General features: G+C 46.9%; 1 protein-coding gene across 1 annotated transcript in view; it reads right to left on the reverse strand.

Annotated features, from left to right (window-relative positions):
* Window positions 1-1663: 1663 nt before the first annotated feature.
* The window catches only part of PNPLA6 (patatin like domain 6, lysophospholipase), a 56262-nt gene continuing 34999 nt past the window's right edge, over window positions 1664-22926 (reverse strand). Inside the window, exons 23-36 of the mRNA XM_014052653.2 lie at window positions 20857-21025; window positions 20326-20508; window positions 19283-19401; window positions 18726-18882; window positions 17520-17636; window positions 15251-15320; window positions 12811-12927; window positions 12229-12345; window positions 7634-7782; window positions 6501-6653; window positions 6192-6308; window positions 5261-5357; window positions 4857-4972; window positions 1664-2101 (exon numbers count right to left, since the gene is read on the reverse strand). Coding sequence (XP_013908128.2) covers window positions 2012-2101; window positions 4857-4972; window positions 5261-5357; window positions 6192-6308; window positions 6501-6653; window positions 7634-7782; window positions 12229-12345; window positions 12811-12927; window positions 15251-15320; window positions 17520-17636; window positions 18726-18882; window positions 19283-19401; window positions 20326-20508; window positions 20857-21025 — 1771 coding nt within the window. The 3' untranslated portion in view covers window positions 1664-2011. The remainder of the gene's footprint in view (window positions 2102-4856; window positions 4973-5260; window positions 5358-6191; window positions 6309-6500; window positions 6654-7633; window positions 7783-12228; window positions 12346-12810; window positions 12928-15250; window positions 15321-17519; window positions 17637-18725; window positions 18883-19282; window positions 19402-20325; window positions 20509-20856; window positions 21026-22926) is intronic.

A 22926-nucleotide genomic window follows, 5' to 3' on the forward strand; every position in this document is an offset into this window, starting at 1 on the left:
TTTATCTAGTTTGTTGTTCAGTTGACGCAGAAATAAACTGCTGAATATCACTTTGCAAACTTCCTTTAAAGCAGGTTTCAATTTAAAGTTTGCAGCATTAAGACTTGTGGACTTCAACTCCCAGAATTCCACAGCCAGCAGAGCAACCTTGGCAACTTTAAGACTTGTGGACTTACTTACACAGTGCAGCTAAGACTCCCTCCTCTAATGGGGAAAACATATGCAGTCTTCCACTGCAGCCTGCTCCAATCAGTTTAGACATCTGATATCAGAGGAGACCCATTACGGCCACCAGTCCCGGTTACTGTCGATGGGGAACAGCACTATGCAGTGCAAGATATACTAGATTCCAGGTGGCACAGGGGACGGTTACAATATCTTGTTTTATGGAAAGGTTATCCCCTGTCGGAGGCATCGGAGGTTCATAGCAAGGATTGTAGGGCGCCCCACCTGATAGCGAGATTCCACCGCAGACATCCCACAAAACCGGGGGGGGGGGGGGGAAGGGGTCCTTCGACTCCTAACTGACTTTAATTATTAGCTCCCCAGATGCTGTCTCCATGGTAGAGGGGCCGCATGTCAGCTCCGGCCAGCTCAGAGGCCTGGAGCTGCCATTCAGGGGAGAAGACTGGGCCAGCTGCCAAGACTCACTGTCCCACCTACACAAACTGAAGAAATCCACGATTAATTGCCAGGTGGTTTTTGTTCTCGGTTATGAGAGGATGGGTGTGCGCACCCGTGGGATGCAGGTTATCCTAATGACCAGTGTAGCTATAAAAGGAGGTGGGGAGCACCGGGTGGCAGCTCTGACAATGTATATTCATTGCCTTAGTGCTTTGTTGGTCAGTTCGTGCCGAAGGAAGAATACAAAGTGCATTTCAAACCGTTTCTGTGTTTGGCTGTTTTCATTAACCCTTCGGAGCCTGACGCTTAGTGGACAACCAATTAAAAATGAGTAAACAGTGTGTGGCAGTAGCCAAAAAAGCCAATGCAGTCCTCAGTTGCATTATCAGAGGGATACAATCAAGATCAAGGGAGGTACTAAGACCACTCTATAAAGCCTTAGTAAGATCACGCCTAGAATACGGCATCCAGTTTTGGTGACTACACTATTAAAAAAAATGTTGAGACTCTAGAAAGCATGCAGAGAAGCACAACCAAGATGATGGTTGCAAGTACTTGGCATGGCTAGTCTAGTGAAGAGGAGGACCAGGGGAGACAAGAGAGCAGCCTTCCAATATTTGAGAAGCTGCCACAGAGAGGAAGGGGGGGGGGGTTGTCAAGCTATTTTCCAAAGCATTTGAAGGCCAGATGAGGAATAATGAATGGAAACTGATCAAGGAGAGATTCAACCTGGAAGTAAGGAGAAATCTTTCTGACAGTGAGAGCAATCAACCAATGGAACAGAAGTTCCCTTCAGAAGTTGTGGGAGCTTCATCGCTGGAGGCCTTCAAGATGAGATTGGACTGTCATCCGTCAGAAATGGTGTAAGGTCTACTGCTTGGGGGGGGGGGGTTGGACTAGATGACCTACAAGGTCCCGTCCAACTCTGTTAATCTGTAAACTCTGGAAAGCCTCCCTCCCTCCTCCAGCAATCGCGTGTTCATTGCCAAAGCTGCAAGAACTTGCCGTACCGTAGAGATCACCAACCACGAGCCCAGTATCATTTCATTTGTTTCATTAAAAAAAACACAAAACAGTTAGCGTAGTCCATAGTTCGAGCCCTCTGGCTGGCTAGGAATGTGAAGATGTGCTGGGGCTGAGTTTGAAGCAGGACTACATTAGTCGATGCCTTTCACTGTGCCACATCCGTTACGCGATGCTCTACAGTTCGTGGCAGGAGGGGCAGCTCCATCAGGTCTTCTGCAAGATCTTCTAAGACAGCAGCGGGTGCCAGAAGCATCCAGGCGTTTCTTGGCTGTGCTTGCCAGATAGTAAAACCCATCGCAGAAGTGATCGGAGGGTGCTGCACCTCTAGTAGGCAACACCTCACGATACGTCCAAGGTTTGGTTACAGAGACTCAGCACTAAGGACTTTTGCTAATTGGGGAGGGGGCGCCTGCGAGGTTCCCTGGCGATGACGCAGGCTTTTTTCTTCATCCTGTAAGGGAAAACAACAACACTGGGATGAATCAGACACCACTGGCAGGGGAGCCACCACAAAGCTAGGTCAGGTCCTTGTATAAAATCCAGGGCCAAGGCTAACAAAGGGACCCAGCCGTGCAGGGGAGATGGGATTTAGTAAGATTCCTCTCAGGTCAGTGGAAGGCCAAAGAACAGTGGCAACATGATAGGGATGCTGGTGTCATGCAACACCCAGCACTTATCATTTTGGATTTGATGAATCAACACTATCACCAACTTTTCTCCCTGTTCAGGAAAGAAAAATAAAATAATAATAAAAAAATCTTAAAGAGTTCTTAAAGAGTTACTTAAAGAGTTACTCTCAAAAAGAGTTACTCTCTTATGAGCCAAGGTGGCGCAGTGGTTAAATGCAGCACTGCAGGCTACTGCTAGATCAGCAGTTCAGCGGTTCAAATCTCACCGGCTCAGGGTTGACTCAGCCTTCCATCCTTCCGAGGTGGGTAAAATGAGGACCCAGATTGTTGTTGGGGGCAATATGCTGACTCTCTGTAAACCGCTTAGAGAGGCCTGAAAGCCCTATGAAGCGGTATATAAGTCTACTGCTATAAAAAGATCCCCTCCCTTGAAAAAACATAACAGAACCCTGAAATGTTTCCTTAAAGCATGAGGCAACTGAAAACCGATTTTGCTTCCCCATCCTAGATAAGACTGACCCTGCCTGGTGGACAGTCATGCCTGTTAGAAGGCTGCTATTTGAAAGAGATGCAACATAGGCGTGAACCCCTCAAACCATCAAGAGTGGCGCATCAGCCAAGGCCGTTGGTGGTGCCAGAGGGAGAGGAAAGGATAAAGGAGAGTGTGAAGAGAAATCTAGGCAATGGGCAAAGGACACAGCATGCTGGACTTGGCAGCTCAGCATGAAACGAGCCGCTTGTCAGAGAAGGCAGCATCAGGAACTGGTTGGGAGACGGCTTTTTATTGTTGTCCCTACAAAAGGAAACCCTCCGGCTTATTTGAGCTAAGACACTTAAAGGCAAGCCATGTTAAGGAAATGGCCGGGGCCATGCAGCAATCTTAATCTGGTAACTAGAAAGTTTGGTTTTCTGAATTCAGGAAATATCTGGAACCATAAAGTTAGCAAACAAATTTGATTTGCAAGCGAAAAGAGAAAGAAATCATTAACAAAATTTAATATGCAACCAGTAGCACTGAGGGGCTTAAGCACATGATGTGATCCCATCCCAAAAGGTTGATTCTCTTATTGCTTTCCTATTGTTTCTTGGCAGTTGCGATCCACAGGATTGGACCCCTGGCTACGTACACATATCTTCTTCAATCTGTTCAATGCTCAAAAGGAAGAGGGAAGAGGGAGCTGGCTTCTCCTGGACTACAGATTGATAAGACTCCAATGGCAAAGCAGGATGAGCACATCACACTTCTCACAATAATTATTCAGATATAAAGAAATTACTCCCTGAAAATACATAAATAAACTGTTTTCTAGAAACCAAAAGCTCCCCATAACATGCCATGGTGTGAAAGGAAAGGGGGCGTGGGACAAGAAACTGGAGTAAAATATTATAAACAGTTAGCAACTGTTTAGAAGTTATGCATTTTGCATCCCATTACGTTTATCTTTCTTCTTCCCTGGGGTGGGGGGTGGGGGTGGGGTTAGCATAGATGGTCAATCTGCAAGGAAAATGATTTTTAGTTGCCTCCCTGACTTCTTCCCCTTCTGACCGAGCACAGAGATTTCCCATAGGAATAGGACAATAATCCTTGTATTCTACTGCTACCGTGTTTTCCCGAAAATACAACCTGTCTTGAAACTAAGGCCTTGCCACATTTTTCACCTGGGAAAAAATATAAAGCCCCCCTGAAAATAAGCCCTCTGGACAACCCCCCCCCTCCAGCCAGGCAGAGCACCGCTCACCCACCTAGTGGGATCCTGAAGGCGCCAAGCTGCGGGAGCCGGGGGAGGGGGGAGAAAGGCGCTCACGTTGCTTGCCGCCTTCAGGATACCACTAGGTTGGGGAGCGGTGTTCTGCCTGGCCAGAGGGGGGAGTTGCCGGGTGCTTGCTCCCTTGCGAACAGGCACCCAAAGAGCCGGGCACAGGCTCAGGGGTGAAGCAGCCATGAGGTGACCAAGCTCACGAGCAGCCACCTGGCAACCCCCCCCCCTCCAGCCAGGCAGAGCGCCATTCACTGACTTAGAGGGTATCCCTAAGGCGCCAAGCCATGTGGCACTCTGCCCGCCCCCCATTCGGGATACCCCCTAGGTCAGTGCATGGAGCTCTGCCCGGCTGGAGGGGGGGTTTGCCAGCGGCTGCTTGTGAGTGTGGTCACCTCATGGCCGCTTCACCCCTGAAGCTGTGCCCGACTCTTCTTGCCCGCTTACAAGGGAGCAACCCCCCGGCAACCCTAAAACAATAACCCCTCCCCTGAGAATAAGGCCCAAGCCATATTTTGTGGGTCAAAAGAAAATGAGATCCTGCCTTATTTTCGGGGAAAGATGTTATCGAACCTTGTCACTTACAGTGGCCCAAAGGGAAAAGTCGTCTTGTTAGGGGGAATTCAGTCCTTCCTTGACAGAGAAAAGTACAATCATCACATTCCTATTCCGAGAAGAGAAACCCTGTCCTTGCACGTGGGCAGAGTTGCTCGTGGCCCAGGAAAGAGGGGCACATCTCTCAAGGGCTGAAAGCCAGATGTGGGCTCCTGCATCCAGCAGCCCTGTGGAGAGGGTCCTCGTGAGCTCAGAGGGAACTTACGGTTTCAAAGACAGCATTCTGCTCAGCAGGAGCAAATAGCAGCTCCTGGCCCTCTTCCTCCCGCGCGGCATCCGTTCCTTCATCTTCGTACTCGGTTAGATAATCTGACTCTTCTCCTGGTTGTGGACAGAGAAGGCTTTTGTGAACATTGATAACATTTTCTTCCCTCACCAACACAGAAACCCCCCTTCAGTTCTTCGCTTGGTAGCCATTTCTTAGTTTAAACGGATTCCTCCCATTTCATTCTGAAGCACGGAATACAATTGCACAGAAGTCATCCATTTAGTCTCGTTAGGGCTTTGGATGAGCAGAAAGATGCCTCCTCGGGGCCACTTGCCGAGTTGGAATGAATTCAGTGCTGCCGTATCTACTGTAAACTGAACCCAGAAACGGCTGGTGCTCACCGTCGGCATAGCCCTCAGACGGGTAGCTCTTGGCTGGCTCAATGCGAGAGATAATCTCTGCCAGATCTGTGAATCCTCCGCTGGGACACATCAACACCTTGGGAATGAAAAGAGATACCAACACTATCTGAAGCTATCTTGCCACAACCCAGCTGTTCAATTTAAGTCTGATTCAATTTGAATATTCATATTAATCTGGAAAACTGATTTGATTTTACCATTTGAACTGATCTGGAAAATCTGGTCTGACTATATTAAATTTAATCTGAAACACTGTAAACCTAGATCAGATACATTACTGCTGTAACTCTGAGCGTGGCACGACAAAACCGCGCTCGTCAAAATAGCGGTGATAAAATTGCGTCGCTAAAGCCGCGATGTCATCACCACGCGTCATCACCGCCGCGACAACAGCGCGGCAACAGAAGGGCGCTTTAAAACGGTGCCGTGGCAGAAAGCCGATTTAAATTAAGGTAAGGGTTAGGATTAGGTTTAGGGGTTTGCTTTAGGGTTAGGTTTAGGGTTAGGTTTAGGGTACTGAGTGCTTCGGAAGGCGCGGATTTGCCCTCCGCGATTATGTCATCGCGGTAGGGTCACGTTTTTCCTTAGCGCTTTGAAAGGCGCGGGTCAGCCCTTTGCGCTTATGTCTCCGCGGATAAGGGCTCTGCGGTATTGTGGTGGAACCAACTCTGAGCACTCCGGATAGGAAAGGCTGGTACGATCCATGAAACAATATTGCTGGGCAGTTTTTATTCATTATTTCATGAACCGTGGAATGACATCTGTTAAGCACAGCCACACTTCCCGAACCTTTGTTGTTTGGAAATAGCTAGAACTCTGATTCTTTATTATTACTTCAGATTTTTTTTTCTTATTAGCTGGAGAAGCTGCAAGTAGAGAAAGTTCCGGGAGTTCCCCCCCTTCTACTTACATCCATGCGTTTGCTCTCGTAGAAGTCTGCTGTGTGCCGATCCTGAACCATTTTTTCAATTATATCACCGCGGCACCAACCACCAAACACCAGTTTTCCATGCTGATAACCGACATCCTATAGGAGAAGGATAAAGAGAAGCCACACTCACACTTTCTCTTTGATTGCTGATAACAGATTGCAAAGTTGGTCTTTCTGGATTCTATGGCTCAGCCAGATGAGGGTGCTTCACAGCAGCCCTTCTAATGTGAGACCCCCGCCCCCCTCCCCGCCCTTCGGGATGAAACCACAGCTGGCCCTCAAACTCACATAGATTTCATCAAACTTTCCGAAGTCCATGGTTTTGAAGCGGTCGATGGGAGGGCGAATGTACTCACAATACGAACTGCTCTTCACCACCTCCAGTTGTCGCACACATGAGACGTAGGCTAGGCGGGACTGGATTTCCGCCATGTCAGGTACCTGAAACGCCAAGGTGCTCGTTGGCCACAGAGAAATGTGCGAGGAGAATCCCCTCAGTGCTTCCTTAGTCAGCTACCCCTCCTTCTAAATAGCCACGTAGATTGTCCTGCAGGGTCCAGATTGGAGGTGATTAAGGCACAAATGACCATGCGCAGGACCTAGAAATAGGTGCAACTGGCCCACGAGATGGATTTGTGCCTCTTGGCTGTGGTTCTAACATGATTATGACCCCAGTAAAAGAAAGACAGGATGGTAAGTAGATGCCTCTGGGAAACCACTGGAGAACCTTAGCTGTCGTACTGAAGCTACCAGGAATTTTGGAAGTATTTTCCAATCCAACTGAGCTGCAGAACAAGCTTAGAAAGCAGGTAAGCCACGTCTGTAACCAGCCTTTTGCAATCTTGGGCTATTAAGATATGTTCCTTTATAGGAAACCACTGTATTGTGAAGGGCTTCTGTGAATCAAGGGCAGTATTTAATATGTTAACAATTAGGCAGATTTTTAGAACATAGTTATTCTAGTTCATGAAAAGTATTTAATAAATATGATTGTTATGTAATGAAAAGTGTTATCTGATCCACTTAAAGTGCCATCCTGTACATAAGATCCTGGAAGGCTTTAAGATATTGGGAAAGCTTTACCAGATAAGTTACCACCATGAGAAAGATGCCACTGGAAGACCCAGAATTAGAGAGAGAACTGGCTCTAATCCAAGATAACCAAGCAGATGTGCCAGAACAAGCCAGAGGTGGTTTATTTTCACATGTGCTACTCTCACAAATCCCTGGTATTCATGCAGTGACATTTTACGCAGTGATCTCAGCAAATAAAAATAGAGAGATTGAGTAACGTTGTGGTTTGAACGCTTAGAAAATGTGACAGAAACTATTTCCTGAAGGGAATTCTTCACCCGGCTGGTGTCAGAGTTACACATCAAGCGGGAATCTCCACCCACAAGCTACAGGCTGGAGAGACTCACCTTGACTTTCTCAGCCCAAGGGTTGAGGCGTTTCCACAGCAGCCACCAACCGGACAGACTATCCCCATAGTTGCAGAGGTCGGTCTCATCCTGGCTTCCCACATCAATGGCAATGACCGTCTTGGCGCCCATATTACGAGCGATGTCAGCTACATTCGAGGAGGGGAGGAAGAGGGAAATGTTTCAGGGGAGAGGCAACGTGAAGAGGCCAAAGGGAGAACGTACCGCTCCCACCACCACCACCACCAGATCCACCACCAGATCCACCACCAAGTGAGAGAGTTGAGGAGAGCATTTTTTGACGTTGCAGAAGCTAATCCCCTCTGACCAATTTTCCTTTCTCGGCATTAACATTATAATCAGTTGGGCTTCCGTTGTGGGAAAAGGGGTTTGTCACCATGAAAATAATTTCTCTGCCCTGCTGAAAACTTTGGAATAGCGACAGCATCTCCCTTTGCATTCATTTTTGGAGAAAGGTCCAGATAGAAGCAACTTGAATAACTTAAGTGTTATTCAATAAAGCAACATAAAGCAGCTGACATGTTTTCGGTAGTGGACAAACATTTAGAGAAATAACAGTGTACTACATAGACATAGACGGAAAATATAGCTTTTCCTAGTCTCATTTAGACTTTATTCTTGTAAGCTGTTAAAAGCCAAAGAACAACATGGGGGAGAAATCCTGCTGCTTTAGCTTTCTCTAACCTTTCAAGCAGGCCAACACATACACTTCGAGAATTCCTAACCAGCGTAGTAGCCTCTAATGGGGGCTAAAATCCTAAATACCTGGAGGGTGGCATGTTGGAAAAGACGATGGCAGTTAACCGTTTGTTCAATTATATTAAACAGTATAGCAGTTCTTTTAGACAGCCTCTATTATCTGTAGTTTCCCATCTGAAACTTCTTGGTTTAAAATGGGTCTACTCCGTGGCTTGCGGAATGTATAAAAGTGCCTTCAGTAAAAGTGAACAGAGTGGGCTTTTATTAATATCCCATATGCAGTGTGTGTGTGGGGGTAGATAAAGGTAAAAATATGAAGCAATGCCTCCTTGCATTTTCAGAGTCAACAAGCAGAGAAAGTGGTTTAATATCCTACACACTACTTGCATATGGCAGTTACAAAAATATAGTAAAGAATACACAATATGACCAATTTACAAAATACTTCATGCTCAAAGCCACACAAAAACATGCTTGCTGGAATGGACAATATGGCAAATACACAACTATTATTTTTCAGAAAACCAAGCAGTATGACAAGCATTTGGCAAAACCAGGTCAGGTTTGTTAAATCATAGCCTCTCAGTTGAGGCTTCAGAAGGCCTTTTCCAGGAAAAGAGACTGGGAAAGTCCAACTAGGAATGGTGCTGAGAAATTGGGGAGTGAAACAGATTTAGAAACGTTTACATAAATAAGTGAAGATCTAGACAGCAAATCACTTTAGAAAAATCTTGTCAAGGAAATAAATAAGCTTAGCTCAAGGGAGCCAAAATTAAAAAGAAATGCTGGTATTTCGTGGACATTTCAAGAGAAAGAACCAGTGAATGAATTTGATTATTTGTTCCCATAAGTACAGAAACAAGAAAGCACATATCTAAACTTAAGAGAAACATCAGGAAAAGAACATTTGCAACAAAGCTAACACATGACAAATAACATAACTAGGGTGCTTAAGAAACCATTCCTTGGAACCAAAAAGTGGGTTTATGGTCCACTGACCGGTTATCTAAAACTCTTGTGAATTCTGATTTTTTCCTCCTTTCCATTTGCAGAGCAAGGGCCTTACTGAATGGCACAAAGCGCCATGAAAAGTCTTCTCAAACGCAAACCTTAGGAGGAAATGTGGGGATTATCATTTGGTGAATATTCAGAATCAAACTAAGGACCACGAAGAAGATCCACGATTTCCCCAGGGACGTTTATTTCACAAAAAGTGACTGCACTTGGGAAGAAGGGAGTCTGGGCCGTTGGGGAAGGTCTATGTCCAAGTGCAAATTCTGTGCTCCCAGGGGAAAAGGGACCCTTGAGGTCTTCTAGTCAACCACCTGCTCAAGCAGGAGATCCTATCCCTGTGATGGTGAACCTATGGCACCTGTGCCTGAGGTGCCACAGAGCCCTCTCCATGGGATGCGCACCCTCGCCAGCTGCTCTTCCAGGTTCCGCCATGTGCATGTGTGCCCGCCAGCTAGTCTGGTGCGCATGTTTATTGGCCAGCCGCTCTCTTCCGGGTTCCGGCACGCACATGTGTGCCCGTCAGCTGGTCGTGTGAACCTGGAAGAGAGCAGCTGGCTGGCGCGTGCACGCGCACTGGCCAGTTGCTCTCTTCCATGTTCTGGTGCTCCAGTTTTGGCACTCGGTGCCAAAAGGTTTAACCATGGCTGTCCTACACCATTCCAGACAAATGGGGGTGAAATATTCAGTGGCTTCTATAGTATATGATGTTTTCCATCTACAGCCAAGAACCCATCACGGGGGAGGAGACTTTCCCTCAGGGCACCTGAATGATATGGAAATGTTCTCCTTCCTTAGCTCCATTCTGATCTCCTTCTCCACCGTTTAATGGCTTCTATCAATGACATCTTATCTGCTTGCATGATAACAAGAGGGGCGAGAACAGGCCTCTCCCAGCCGGGTGAGCGACGCCAATCTCACTGGATCTGGCAATGGGCAGCCTATCAAGAGAGCCACAGGATCCTCTGTAGATCTCTCCCTCTAGTGAGCAGCAGCCCAAACAGGAGGTGGCCGAGTATTTCTGAGACTGTAAGCATAGCTCAGTGGTGCTTTCCGTGGGAACATCTGGTCCTTGGAATTAAGGCAACCCCAGCCTGCTCTCTGGCAACTTCCACGGCATGCAGCAGGGAAACTGCGTGGCCATAGGACTGAATCAACCCCTTTGCTCCAGTTCAAGTTTCCTGACTACGACGTCCCCAATGGAAGAGGCAGGACTTGGCTCTGGCTTCCACGATTTCTTCATTGGCTCTTTTTCCTAGTTCAGGTGAAAAGGTTAGGCTTTAGTAGGATGGGGGTCAGAGGAGGGTCGCTCCCGGTTTGGGAGAACTGTTTGTGGATGAACCGGTAGTGATGGCTGGCCGGCCACACCCCCGAAGTGGCTCCCTCTGACGCTCGCCCTACCTCATCTTCACCCACGCGTGCATCCACACAACGGCCTCCGAGTGGCTACACAGGGAAGCCGCAGGGGCTGCCCAGGGAGCCCCGAGGCTCTGCAACCCCACTGCCCCCTAAGTGGGGCTGAGCCTCCCGATGCACGGAGGAGGCAGGAGGGGGCGGCTTTGTTTGCTGCCTGTGAGCTCCGGGGGTGGGTGAGGGGTGAGTAGCCAAGTGAGGACGCCAGGATCTGTTGGCGGAAGTCTACTTGTGAGCAGGTTTACCCATGAGCAGGGTGCTTGGCAGCCGCAGATTATTGGCTGGCTGGCTCGCCTGCTGCTCCCCTCCCCCGGAGCTCACAGGCAGAGAACAAAACCACGGACCCTCCGGACCCTCCGGACCTCTCAAGCGTTCAGCTCGGTGAGGTTCGGGATGCTGCTTTCTTTGGCTTTAAAAAAAAAAGTTTTGCAGCATATTTTATTTCCCATCTCCAATCTGAATTTGCCAAGCTAAGCCCACAAAATAAGCCACGCCCACAGAACCGGTCATGAAAATTTTTTGAAACCCACCCCTGGTGGTGATGATGGTGGTGGTAGAATTTTGCTCATGCTTTTTAAACTTTGGGGTTGAATTTTATCTAGGGTTTCTTGTATCTACTTTGCTTTTCTTATATAAATTTGTTATTTAAGCTATCAGTGTTTCAAACACGGTGAAAACCTATTTTGAGAAGCTCCCGGTGGCCTTAACGATATGCTAAAAGAATGCAAATGACCAGCTGTCTGCGAGGAACATAAATCCCTCCATTCCCCTCCATCCAGTCAGAGCTGAAGAAGCTTCTTAGATGAGAAATGTCTGCAGAGGAAAACCAGAGAGTTCAGCTGCCTCTTGGAAAAGCCCCTTTGGGGCAACCATGGCCTGGGAGACTGAGAACCCCCTCCTCTGTGGCTAGAGACTTCCAGGCGGGCTCTTGCTACACAGCCTTAAAAGTCTCTCTTCTCCATATGGCCGCTTGAGGTCCAGGTTAGAGACCAGCAGGCAATGAAGTCCAGACAGATCTAGCCTATATATTCCTTGAGAGGATAGCAGGTTTCACTTGGGAGTATCCTAGGTGCAATATACTCTTTCTTACCAAACTCTTGCCCTCCTTTGGCACAGATGTATTTACGGATTTTTATCCTCTGGAGAAGCAAAGAGTTCCTGCCAGCATCAACAAAGGCGTGAGATCGGAGAAGGGAAGCTGGCAGTGACCAGAACTTTCTGCACTAGATCTCACCACAATCGCTGATGCCTTAATTCATAGAAAGCTGGGATTTCACTGGCTCCTTAAGCCCCTCCTTCTCCTCACCAGGATATTGGCCTGGTATTTACAGCAGAGGATAAGAGAGCGTGGAGGAAATGGGAGCCAGCCCCAGTCCAGTCAGGCTTCACAAGCCCTCCTTGTCCTCCAGCAGATGCTCGTCCTGCTCTCTCCAAGACTGCCCAATACTTGCCTGGAAGGTTGTTGATGTAGCCGCCGTCCATCAGTAAATTGCCGTCCTTGGGGTCGCAGAGTGGCGGTAGGTACCCGGAAAGGGTCATGCTAGCTCGCACATACCGCCACAGCGAGCCTAACCGTGTGGGAACAAACGCAATCAGAAGAACAGAGAGACACCCAGAGCAGCCACGAACCCTTCAGAGAGGGATGGAGAAAGGTGCAGCCCAGCTCCAGCCCAGCTGCTCAGGCAGGAAGAATTCTGCACAGCACTTTATCAAACAGCCAAGCAATATGCACAGGTCACATTCATCACCCTGAGCCCCCACGAAACCTCCGAATCTCCCTGGGAGCCGCCATGCAAGGCAATGCTTTGCCTGAACTACCTGGCAGCCCAGTTTCTTGTGCCATGCAGAATTGTTGGCCTGAGCAAAAGGTGGCTGTGGGCAGAATCCAGGCCTGCTCCCCAAGCTGATCGTGCCCAGCCCTAGCAAAAGAAGGATGACGGTGGTTCAGAAGGATGAAGCCGCCTCCGTCCCTCTGGCCCACCTGCGTCCCCAATGTCCTTCAGCCAAGGGAGTGAGGCAAATGCGATGCTGACCTGGGACATTGTTAACATAGCAGCCATCCACAAGCAAGTGACTGTCCTTGGGGTCGCAGAGAGGAGGCAAATAGGGGGTGTAAGATGCACTGGCCCGGACGTAGCGCCACACGCTGCCTGCCGGATGAAGATGGAGATTCAATCAAAGGGAAGGGGGGGGGAGGAAAAGGAAGGGAGCATAGGACAGGAAGTGACATCACGAGAGAAGCTCCAGAAAGACAAAATGCCCTGGGACAAAAGGGGGTTTCTGGAAGGCTTTCCTCAACAACAACGGAGCACCTTCTTCTTGCCCAACTGAAATTCCCATTTGCCAGAATGCTCCGGCTTTCCCCTTTCAACTAAGGTTCCTTTCAGCTCTTGTAGGTGAATGTGCCATTTTAAATGTTTAACCAGAACCACAGTTGTCATGGAGAACTCCATAGTCACGATAACAGTTCCCGGTTCTGACACCACATGGATTAATTTGCTCCTGGCCAGTCATTTTTCTCTCCTGCTGCTCCCAGCCATTGGCCCGAGGCCCTCAAAGACTCCCTACGACGGCCTCAGATCAAGGGAGCCCAGCTTTATGGGGACGAGGAAAATCCCTTCTGACGGGCAAGCATATAACGCAGAAACACAACGTGAGAGAAATGGTTCTACACTCCAACAAGAAGCCATGTTTCAAAACAGGATCACAGGGAAGCCTGATTGCCCACGAAATGGTCACGGAGGCTTACCTGGATAAAAAGGAAGGATAAGAGGAGGAACCTTAGAAGTCCTGCCGATTGAAAGGAACTATACACGACACAAGTAGCGCAACAATTCACTTGCAAAAAAGAAGGACAGGACGGTTAAGTGTTTTTTGAAGGCTGCAACTACCAAACGTTGCCAGAGACTGAAAGCTGCTCCTGCCTGGCCTTGCTTGCTATCCGACTACCAAGTATGAGAAGAGAAGCACACTTGTCCCCACAGGGGAAGCCACCGGAAGCGGTTCCTCACTTAAAAACCCTTCATGGAGACTAGGGAGGCCGTTCTGCCTTTCACCTCTTGCAGGGGAAGAGCGCTGGCACTGAAGCTCCCGCACTTCAACCTGGAAGGCCTGGTTTCTTACTTGCACAGGCCTTCCCTCACCTCACAATTTGCCCACCTCCACTCTGCCTGCCTATTGGAGGAAGGAGAGAAAGTGTTAGCTCTGTTAGGAAGGGAAGGGAAAGAGAAGGATGAGAGCCAGGCAGTCACAGCCTCTCCCTGCCCTGCAAGTGGGCACGGCTGCCAACAATGTCCCAGGTGAGATCTGATGCTTGCTGCAGCCAGGGGAGGCCAGGAGGGCGCCACAAAAACCTCCCACCTCCCTCCACATACGGTCCATCCATCTCTGAAGCCCATTTAAAATTCTACTCTTTCATTAGGCTTGACTAGTGATGATTCTCCCTCCCTCCCTCCTCCCAAAATAAGGAGCGTTTGAATAACCAGCAACCCCACAGTTTTAGAATAGAAAAGCCGTGCTGAGAAATTTGACACAGCAGCCAAGGCTTCCCCAATAAATAAAAGGAAGAGAACAAATGTGGAATAGTTAGTGGGTTTAGTGAACAGCAGCAATGCTACCAAGGAAAGGCAGGTTCAAACCCAGCCAAGACTATTACAGAGGCAGGGCAAATGGCTCAAAGAAGCCACGGATTATAGGAGTTTTTTTCCACTCTCCATGGTGCCTTTTCAGCCAAAGAATGGAATCCACTAGGCTTAAGGCGAAGATCATGACGTAGCCAAACAAGCTACAGATCTCACGTAATGTTCTCCCTCCCTCTTTAGACCTGGAGGAAGAGGACAGAAATGGTCTTCTGAAGCTACAGTAACGATCATTCTAACAGAGAAATAGCACTACTCTAGATTTCCTACCTCTACTCAGAGGCTTCAAGCAAATTCCTATCCCCTCCCCAGATGGCCTAATGTTCTCTAAACTTGCGGGGGGGGAATAAAGGTGACCTTCCTCTAATGAAGGGTTCTTCAATCCTGTGCAGCCCCAAGGAAGCCCTACTAAGGGCTTGGGGAGTTCTAATATCCATTCAAATGGAAATATTCATTTCGGACACCCAAAATTATTGCTGGACATGAACCAAAGGCAACTCCCAGCAAACCACCTGGCCCCTCTCTCCTCAGCATGAGGCTGCAAAAGTGGCAGTATTGTTTTGGGAGGACCCTTCAGGGTTCAGCTAGAGGCATAAATCTGTCTTGCATCTGGCTATTTTGCCTTGCACTTTCTGAAACTTAAAAAAGCCAGAGGCCCAAATAGATGTGGTTGGATCTCCTGTGGCCTTGGGAGCACTTGGTGCACCCCTGTTCTAATTCACTTTCTTCTGGGCTTCCCTGGCTCCTCCTGAAGCTCAGGGGGAAACTGGAGATGGAATGCATGTTGAATTACTAGTCAGTCATGACGGCTGTGCTGGATGAAAGATATACGTACCATCTTTATGCACACGCATGGCAGAAGCTGTGATGTCTGTAGTCACATTAAAATATGGGAGCCACAGATCCTTCAGTTGACAAAGTGGAAAAGAATGAAAATCACATGGAAGGTCACAGTAAGTGAGAGGGAGAAAGGCTACAATTATTTCTACATTTACTGTCCCCTGAATATGTGCAAATCCATTAACCCAAATTCTGCAGTTTATTGCAACTTATTTGATCAATAAAAAAGAAATTGTGCAAGTGACCTAATTTATGTGTGTTCTGGCCACCACAGGAGCAAAATCTGGACCAAATTTAACACTGGTATTTTACTTTCCCCAGTAAGTAAAGGGAAGAGAAGTAAACCCCTTTGGAAAAACCTACAGCCGTGTGAAAAAGTCCTGCACGCTTTCAGTTTTAAGCTGTATCTACATGTTTCATCAACTTTTCACTCGTAAGAAACCACACAGAATTAGTACTTTGATGAAAATTTCTGTAGTCGGATTGAGATGCATATTTTTTTATTGATATAACCAAAATCTTTTTAAGGTTTTGAGTGAGTTTATGTGCTAAAACAAACACAACTTGAATTTTTGAGAATGTTAAGTTCGAAAATAGCCAATCAACAGCGAGCTTTGGCTGACCAATCAAAATGCACAGAGGCTAAATCTATGAGCCAAATCTTCAAGCCTATAAATAGGCATGAAAAGCATTGAGAAATTTAATTTAGCTCTGGCTGTGGGCATGGATGGAGGCCTTTGCTTTCACCAGAGCAGCGGCATCGCATCAATGTGCTCCATGAAGAGAGTTACTCCTGTATGGAAATTGCCAGGAGAGTGAAAGGCCATCGCACCACAGCGAGCACAGAGTGGTTGAAAAATACCAAATAACTGGCTCAGTTGATGACAGGCTCCGCTCTGGAAGACCAAGAAAGCCGACAATACGGCAATATCGGGCTCTGCAACCCATTTCGATGGCTGACAGGAAACTCACCGGAGATTACAAGAATTTGGGGTGAAACATGTGATGTAAAAGTGTGCACAAGCACAGTGCGGCGCAGACTGCATGCCAGAGGGCTCAAAGGCTGCAGGGCTCGCTCACAGACGCTCATTGTGAGAAGCAGCCATTGCACGTGATGATCTGGGGCTGCATCGCTGCTCCTGGTATTGGTTGGATATGAATCGTGCAGGGAATCAGGAATTCCAAGCAGTGTGTTGAAGTCCTGGAAAAGACCAGGCTTCCTTCAGCAACTTGTAGGGAAGGACTTTCACTTCCAGGATGACAACACTCCTTGTCATCGAGCCAAGTCCGTCCAGCAGTGGATGAAGAAGAAGCCTGGTGTTCGACTCCTGGATTGGCCAGCTCAGAGCCCGGATTTGAACCCAATTGAGAACTTGTGGGCCAAGATTGGTTACGAAATAAGCAGGAAGCATCCAAAGACTACGCAGGAGCTGACTGAATCCATTATTGCAACCTGGCACCACACTGTCACCAAAGATCACGTGCAAAGGCTTATACAGTCTATGCCGAAGCGATGCCGCCTGGTGTTAAGCAATCAGGGCTGGCCAATTTCATATTAGTAACCATGTTTGGTTACCTAAACGGTCCTTTTCAGGGCCACAAACAATAAAAATGTTAACAAAACACTAGCATCGGCCTTGGTAATTGCAACATGTATGCCACTGGGTATGCATCAGTTAATCTGTTTTCATAGTCATTGTAAACATGCAAGAAAATTCACAATCCCCATCCAAACAGCACCAAATTGCAAAAAGCTGATGCTTTTCACTTAAAAACCACCAGTATTTATTTAAATATAACAATATTTGCATAGCAGTTAGCATAAAATATCATAAAATCAATGGCCTATCCAAAAAAATGTCATAAACCATAAACTGTAAAGCCGAGGTGGCGCAGTGGTTGTTAAATGCAGCACTGCAGGCTACTTCAGCTGACTGCAGTTCAGCCGTTCTAATCTCACTGGCTCAGGGTTGACTCAGCCTTCCATCCTCCCGAGGTGGGTGAAATGAGGACCCGGATTGTTGTTGGGGGCGATATGCTGACTCTCTAAACCGCTTAGAGAGGGCTGAAAGCCCTATGAAGCGGTATATAAGTCTAACTGCTATTGCTATTGCTATATTGTAAAGTGAGCAGGACTTTTTCACACAGCTGCCCTATGGCTCTTAGGTGAAAATCTTTCAATGTGATGGATTTTGTGCAGCGAGTGGATGAAAAAGGCCTTCAGCACTTTGCAGCTCATTCTTGTGTTGCTGAGAAAAGGATACCTCAATCTGTTTATCCCGGAACACCTTGTGAATGCTGGTGTTGAAGGCAGAGCCAGAGAACATGGAGGTGATGGGGTAGGTGAGATCCAGCACAGTCGCAAACACTGAATTCATACTCTGTAGAAAGGATAAATGAGGGCATGAGGCAGGAAACAAGCCACGAAACACCCAAGACCGCTGCATCACGGCCTTTCTGGGAACCAGGGGAAGAATAAAGACAGCGATCTTGGTTAGAGAGAAAGCAATTCCTTCCCAAATGGCCTGAACAAATGTAATGCAGGCCGCAGCAAAGGAGGAAGGGCATTCATTATAATAAGCAGAAAACAGAAATGGGGAGGGGATTAGAGAGTGCTGGGTGTGTGACGTATCTGCACCCATTATAGTTAACTACTTTTATTTAAAAAAAAAACTGATGTTGGATTAACACATTCAAGCAAAAGGCCTATTTATCTACTTTCCTTCAGCTGTAAAAATTTGGCTTGACTCCCAAAAGTCTGGGGATCACAGTGCATTTCTTCTGCAGGAGCTCCAAAACATGCCGAGTCCTTCAGCCAAAATAGGTAATTCGTGGTTTAGTCTGAACAATCCCTTTTCGTTGGACGTGGAGCATCCAGTGATCCTGCATTGTAATTTAGTGCTGAACAGCTGAAGGATGGTGATAGGATTTTCTGTGCGTGGATGCATTAGGCCTCCAATCCACAGTCCCTCTATTTCCCTTGTCCCCCCCCACTGGAAACAGCTGCTGAAAATTCTGGGTCCCTAAATGATAAGGTTGCATTTTATAGCACTTCCTGCATCCCTGAAACACTTCTGCATAAAACAATCCCTCTTTTAAAATAATCTATGACTTTCTGGCACTTAGGGAGGCTAAGTCGGAAAAAAAAATCAAAGGCAGCTACTCTGCCATCTCATTTAACTTCTTTTATCTGGTCTGTGACGTTTCAGCTCCTCTGCACCGTACTCCAGACTGAAATTGCTATAAAGAACCCCAGGCCCTTTTCTCACAGCTGCCAAAGGTTGGGATCATGTATTTTAGTAAACAAATCTACCCTCATCTGTTCAGAAGGAAGTTTAGGTGAGATCTTTGGGATGCAAACCATCCAAGTATTTAGAAGGCTACAGCTTCAATAGCTTCCCTCTTTGCTGTTTCTCTCAGCATTGCTATTTCCCTGCCTACTTTCCTTCCAGACTTGGATATTTGCTCACCTTTGCCCACTCTCTGGCACGCTGCTTTGTGCGCACCGCACTCCTCTCCTCTGCATAAAGGGCCCCTATGAAGGAGCCAATTGAGGTGCCGCCAATTAGATCGATAGGGAGACCAGCTTCCTCCATGGCTTTGATCACTCCAATGTGAGAGCAGCCCCTGTGAGAAAGAGAAGGAGCATGCTTGAAGCAAATGTGCCTCCCAATGGCGGTCCTCACCACCTCATGAGAACGAGGGTGGATTTTTCATGCCTCTCCTGTCAGGGAGGAGACAAAGATGAGAGTGGTTAAAAAGTATGGTGGTGGTAGTAAACATAGATCGGCTAGCAGTGCCAGTCAAAAGTGTAGTATAGACCTCCTAACTTCTCTAAAATCCAGATGGGGAGAATAGTGGGGTCCAGCAGAATTAGGCCATGGGGGCAGTTGGGGGGGGGGAGCCACACCCTTCTTGCCTTTGGGAGATGCTGATTCCCTAGTTTTGATGCATTGTTGCCCTGAAAGTCCTCCTGGCCCTCTTGATGCCAAGCAAACATATTCCCTAATGTTTTTAGGCATCTTACCTGGCTCCACCACCACCCAGAACCAGAGCAATGGTGTTGCCTGTCAGGACTCGTGCCAGACGGGAGAAGTCACTGTGTCGATCTGCGTTCTTTTCAAAGACTTTCCCATACATCTCTCTCTGTAGTAAAGGATGGAGAAGGAGAGAAAGAGTAAGACTGTTTTCACCAGCTCAAAAAAAAAGAAGAACCCACAGGAGGAAGTTGTGTAAATTCACCTGTTCCCATTTATCAACTTTTCCCCTCTACAAAGAGAAAGTCAACTAGGCTTTGGACCCTTCTTGGAAGGGGGGCCCCGAAGGGCCTGTGCAGCAACTTGCTGGTCTTTGTCTTCAAAGTGATGCAGACCAAAGAAAGGAGTGGGGAAAAACCTGAAGTATGAAATATTGACTCAGGAGGATCAGGGCTGGGTTCCTGCCAGTTCTAACCTCTTCTATAGAAGAGGTTCCACAAATCCACAGTGCCGTTTAGAACCGGTTCCAGCTGTCTCCCTCCCCCCCGCCCATCATCAAGATGAAGAGCGAGAGGAGGAATTCTGGGAGTTGAAGTCCACAGGTCTTAAAGCTGTCAAGTTTGAACACCCCTGGGGTTTTTTTTCCCTAAAGGGTTAGGGGTGCAAGGGTCTTGTAACTTGACAGCTTTAAGACTTGCGTGCTTCAAATGCCAGAGTTTCTGAGCCAACATTTTGGTTGCTAAGCAAGAGCGTTGTTAAGTGAGTTCCACCAGATTTTACAAGTTGGTCATGCCCACCCAGTCACATGACTGCCAAGCCACTCCCACCCAGTCACATGGCAGGCAAGCCACTCCCACAAAGCAGGCCACACCTACAGAAGAGGATCTAAAAAAATTTGAAGCCCACCACTGCTCAGGGGTTCCTGAGGGGAAGGAAGCTTACTGTTCAGAAAAGCTATAGGGGAATCCACATCCTCAAGAAAAGTGCCGTTCGGCCTTACCACTTTCTCCACCAAAGCAAAAGAGACGGGCCTGATTAAGACAAGAGGGAGCCCAGAACAAGATGCAGTGGTGAACAAACAGAATAGAGGTACCAGCTTGTTGGGACTGCGTCGAGAAAACACCCTGCGGGGGCACTTGATGTGTAGATGCCCTGAACACCAGCTGCGCATGTTGAGCCACTCCACTGTGCGGGCAGGGCTGGGGCCGTCTTCACGGTGCAGGAGGATAAGCTGCTTTAGGGCCCGCACTGCTGTGTTCTCCAGCATCTGCTCCAGCTGAGAGCGGAGGGAGAAAGGAGAAGCCAATCACATTCATTACCATCTTTGACTGATTCTGTTATTGCCCCTTCGTGTTTCCTATGGAGCCAGATCCAAGAGAGAGCCAAAAACCAAGTCTATTCTTTGAACAGGGAAGACAATCAATTAGCGAGAGAAGCAACATTGACAGACTAGTAACAGATGCTCTTTGATCCTACTGAAATCCATTTCAGGCTCTACGCAGCAGGATGTGGATTTGCACAATGGAAGCCATCCATCAAACACCCCTCTGCCCACTCAGGCTAACTGATCTACCTGCTCAACTAGAGCAATTGCACTTCTTTAGGGTCAAGATGGGCCGTTTACCTCCCCCAGCATGGGCTCTTGGTCCCCCAGGCCCACAATGAGAATGCAGTCAGCCTGCCGGATGCAACGCACTGTCCAAGGAGTCAAGGTGTAATCCGTCTGATACAAAACAATGCGATGAATGTCCTCTTGCTGAGCCAGCCAGCCAGAGAGCCGATATTCATGGATGCTGGAAGGGAAGAAAGGCAGAAGAAAGATGTCTCAGTCCGGAAGAAGGGAAAGCGGGTAGAAAGGGCCAGAGAAACCAAAGCCAAAATCAACTTCCATCTTTACAGGATTCTAGTCAACCATCTTTCTTCTTCGAGAAATCCAGCACTGCCCAAGACTGGATCTAAAGGGCCGGATGCCTCGTGCACTGGCCACGCCCAAAGTCATGATATGTCATGTGACGATGTGAAATTGACGCCCATGCTTTAAAGGGATAAATGCTATTTCCTGTTGTACCTTTTTCTTTCTTTTTTTGTAATGTTTTTGTCTTATAATATACAAAAATTCCAATTGAACAGTGTGTTGTCTGGGTACAAATTATTTTATGAAATTATAATCAAAGTGTTTAAAACAATATTCATTGCATTAGTATCAATTATAATATTAATAATAACCATAATAGCAGCAATAGCACTTATTATACACCGCTTCAAAGTGCTTTTACAGCTTCCTCTAAGCGGTTTACAAAGTCAGCATATTGCTCCCAACAAATCTGGGTCCTCTTTTTATCCACCTCGGAAGGATGGACGGCTGAGTCAACCTTGAGCCGGTGAGATTTGAACTGCCGAGTATTTCACTCTAACTACTGCACCACCTTGGCTCATGAATATTTGTTTAACCAGGTTAACATATCTATCGTATATCACTGATCCTTCTATATATTTCCATGTTTTAGCTCCTGTTTTTGTCTGCTAACCATTGATAAAATAAGTCCCAAGCTGAAAAATATTCAACTTCTTTCTTTTCCTTAACTGTGTTTTTTTTATCCATTTCTGCATATTCTAATATTTTTTTAATCACATTTTCATCTGTTAGGATCTCTTCACTTTTTCACTGTTGCGCAAATACTATTCTAGCTGCAGTCAATACATGTAAAGTCAAATATACATTCCCTTTGTTATATTTGTCTGGTAAAATGCCCAACAAAAATGTCGCTGGTTTCAAATCTATATGCTATTTTATCATTTTTTCCAGCCATGTATGTATTTTTCTCCAATTTTCTCTGCGTTTTGACATGTCCGCTGAAAAGTGTATCCTAACCCTAATCCTAACCCTATCCATGAATTTGGTACCTTCGTACCAAATCAATACTTCATTATAGACTTCCAACATTGATGGGCATAGGGTATCTTGTCAATATTTATAAAATTCTGCTGGTCGTCCATTTGGTCCTGGTGTTTTATTACTCTTTTATCTCTTAATCGCTTCTGACAGTTCCATCACTGATATTCGTTCATTTAAGATAGCTTTCACTGTTTCTGGTACGTTAGGTAATTCCGCTTTTTCCAAATATTGTTTAATTTTCTTCTGAAACTTTATCTTGTTCATACAGCTTTTCATAATAGTCTTGAATTATTATTATTTTTGTCCTCATTTAAGGTTCTTTTCTCACCACCAGTCTATGTATCAATTTCTTCTCCCTGGTTTGTTCACATTTTCAAAAAAATTATGTTTAGCATTTTTGACTTTTTGTGTCAATTCTTCTTTACCTAGTGGATTTATTTTATGTTTTATTAGTTCCATTTGATTTTTTAAAATCTTTTTCTGCCCACACTTCAAAATGGCTCCACAGTCCGAATGCCAGTGCCTCCACGTGGTTCGGCTCGCTCTGGGACCGCAGGAAGCTCCCTCCAACCGGCAGGGTCCCTGCAACTCCCAGATGTGATGGGGTTGCTGCACCTACTACTCATGGGGCACCCCGTGGCGCGCAGCTTCTGGGAGCCTGAAAAAACACCACCCAGTGGTACCGGTCAGTCCCTGACTTGCTGGCAAGATCCAGCTTACACTAGGCACAAGCAACTAAGGAGACGAGAGGAGGTTGGAAGGTGCAGGAATAGGATAGAAAGGAATTCAAAAGGAATT

Source organism: Thamnophis sirtalis, unplaced genomic scaffold, assembly GCF_051295495.1.
Source record: "Thamnophis sirtalis isolate CommonGarterSnake01/CBP01778 unplaced genomic scaffold, rThaSir2_p1.2 scaffold_3, whole genome shotgun sequence".
Lineage (NCBI taxonomy): Eukaryota > Metazoa > Chordata > Lepidosauria > Squamata > Natricidae > Thamnophis > Thamnophis sirtalis.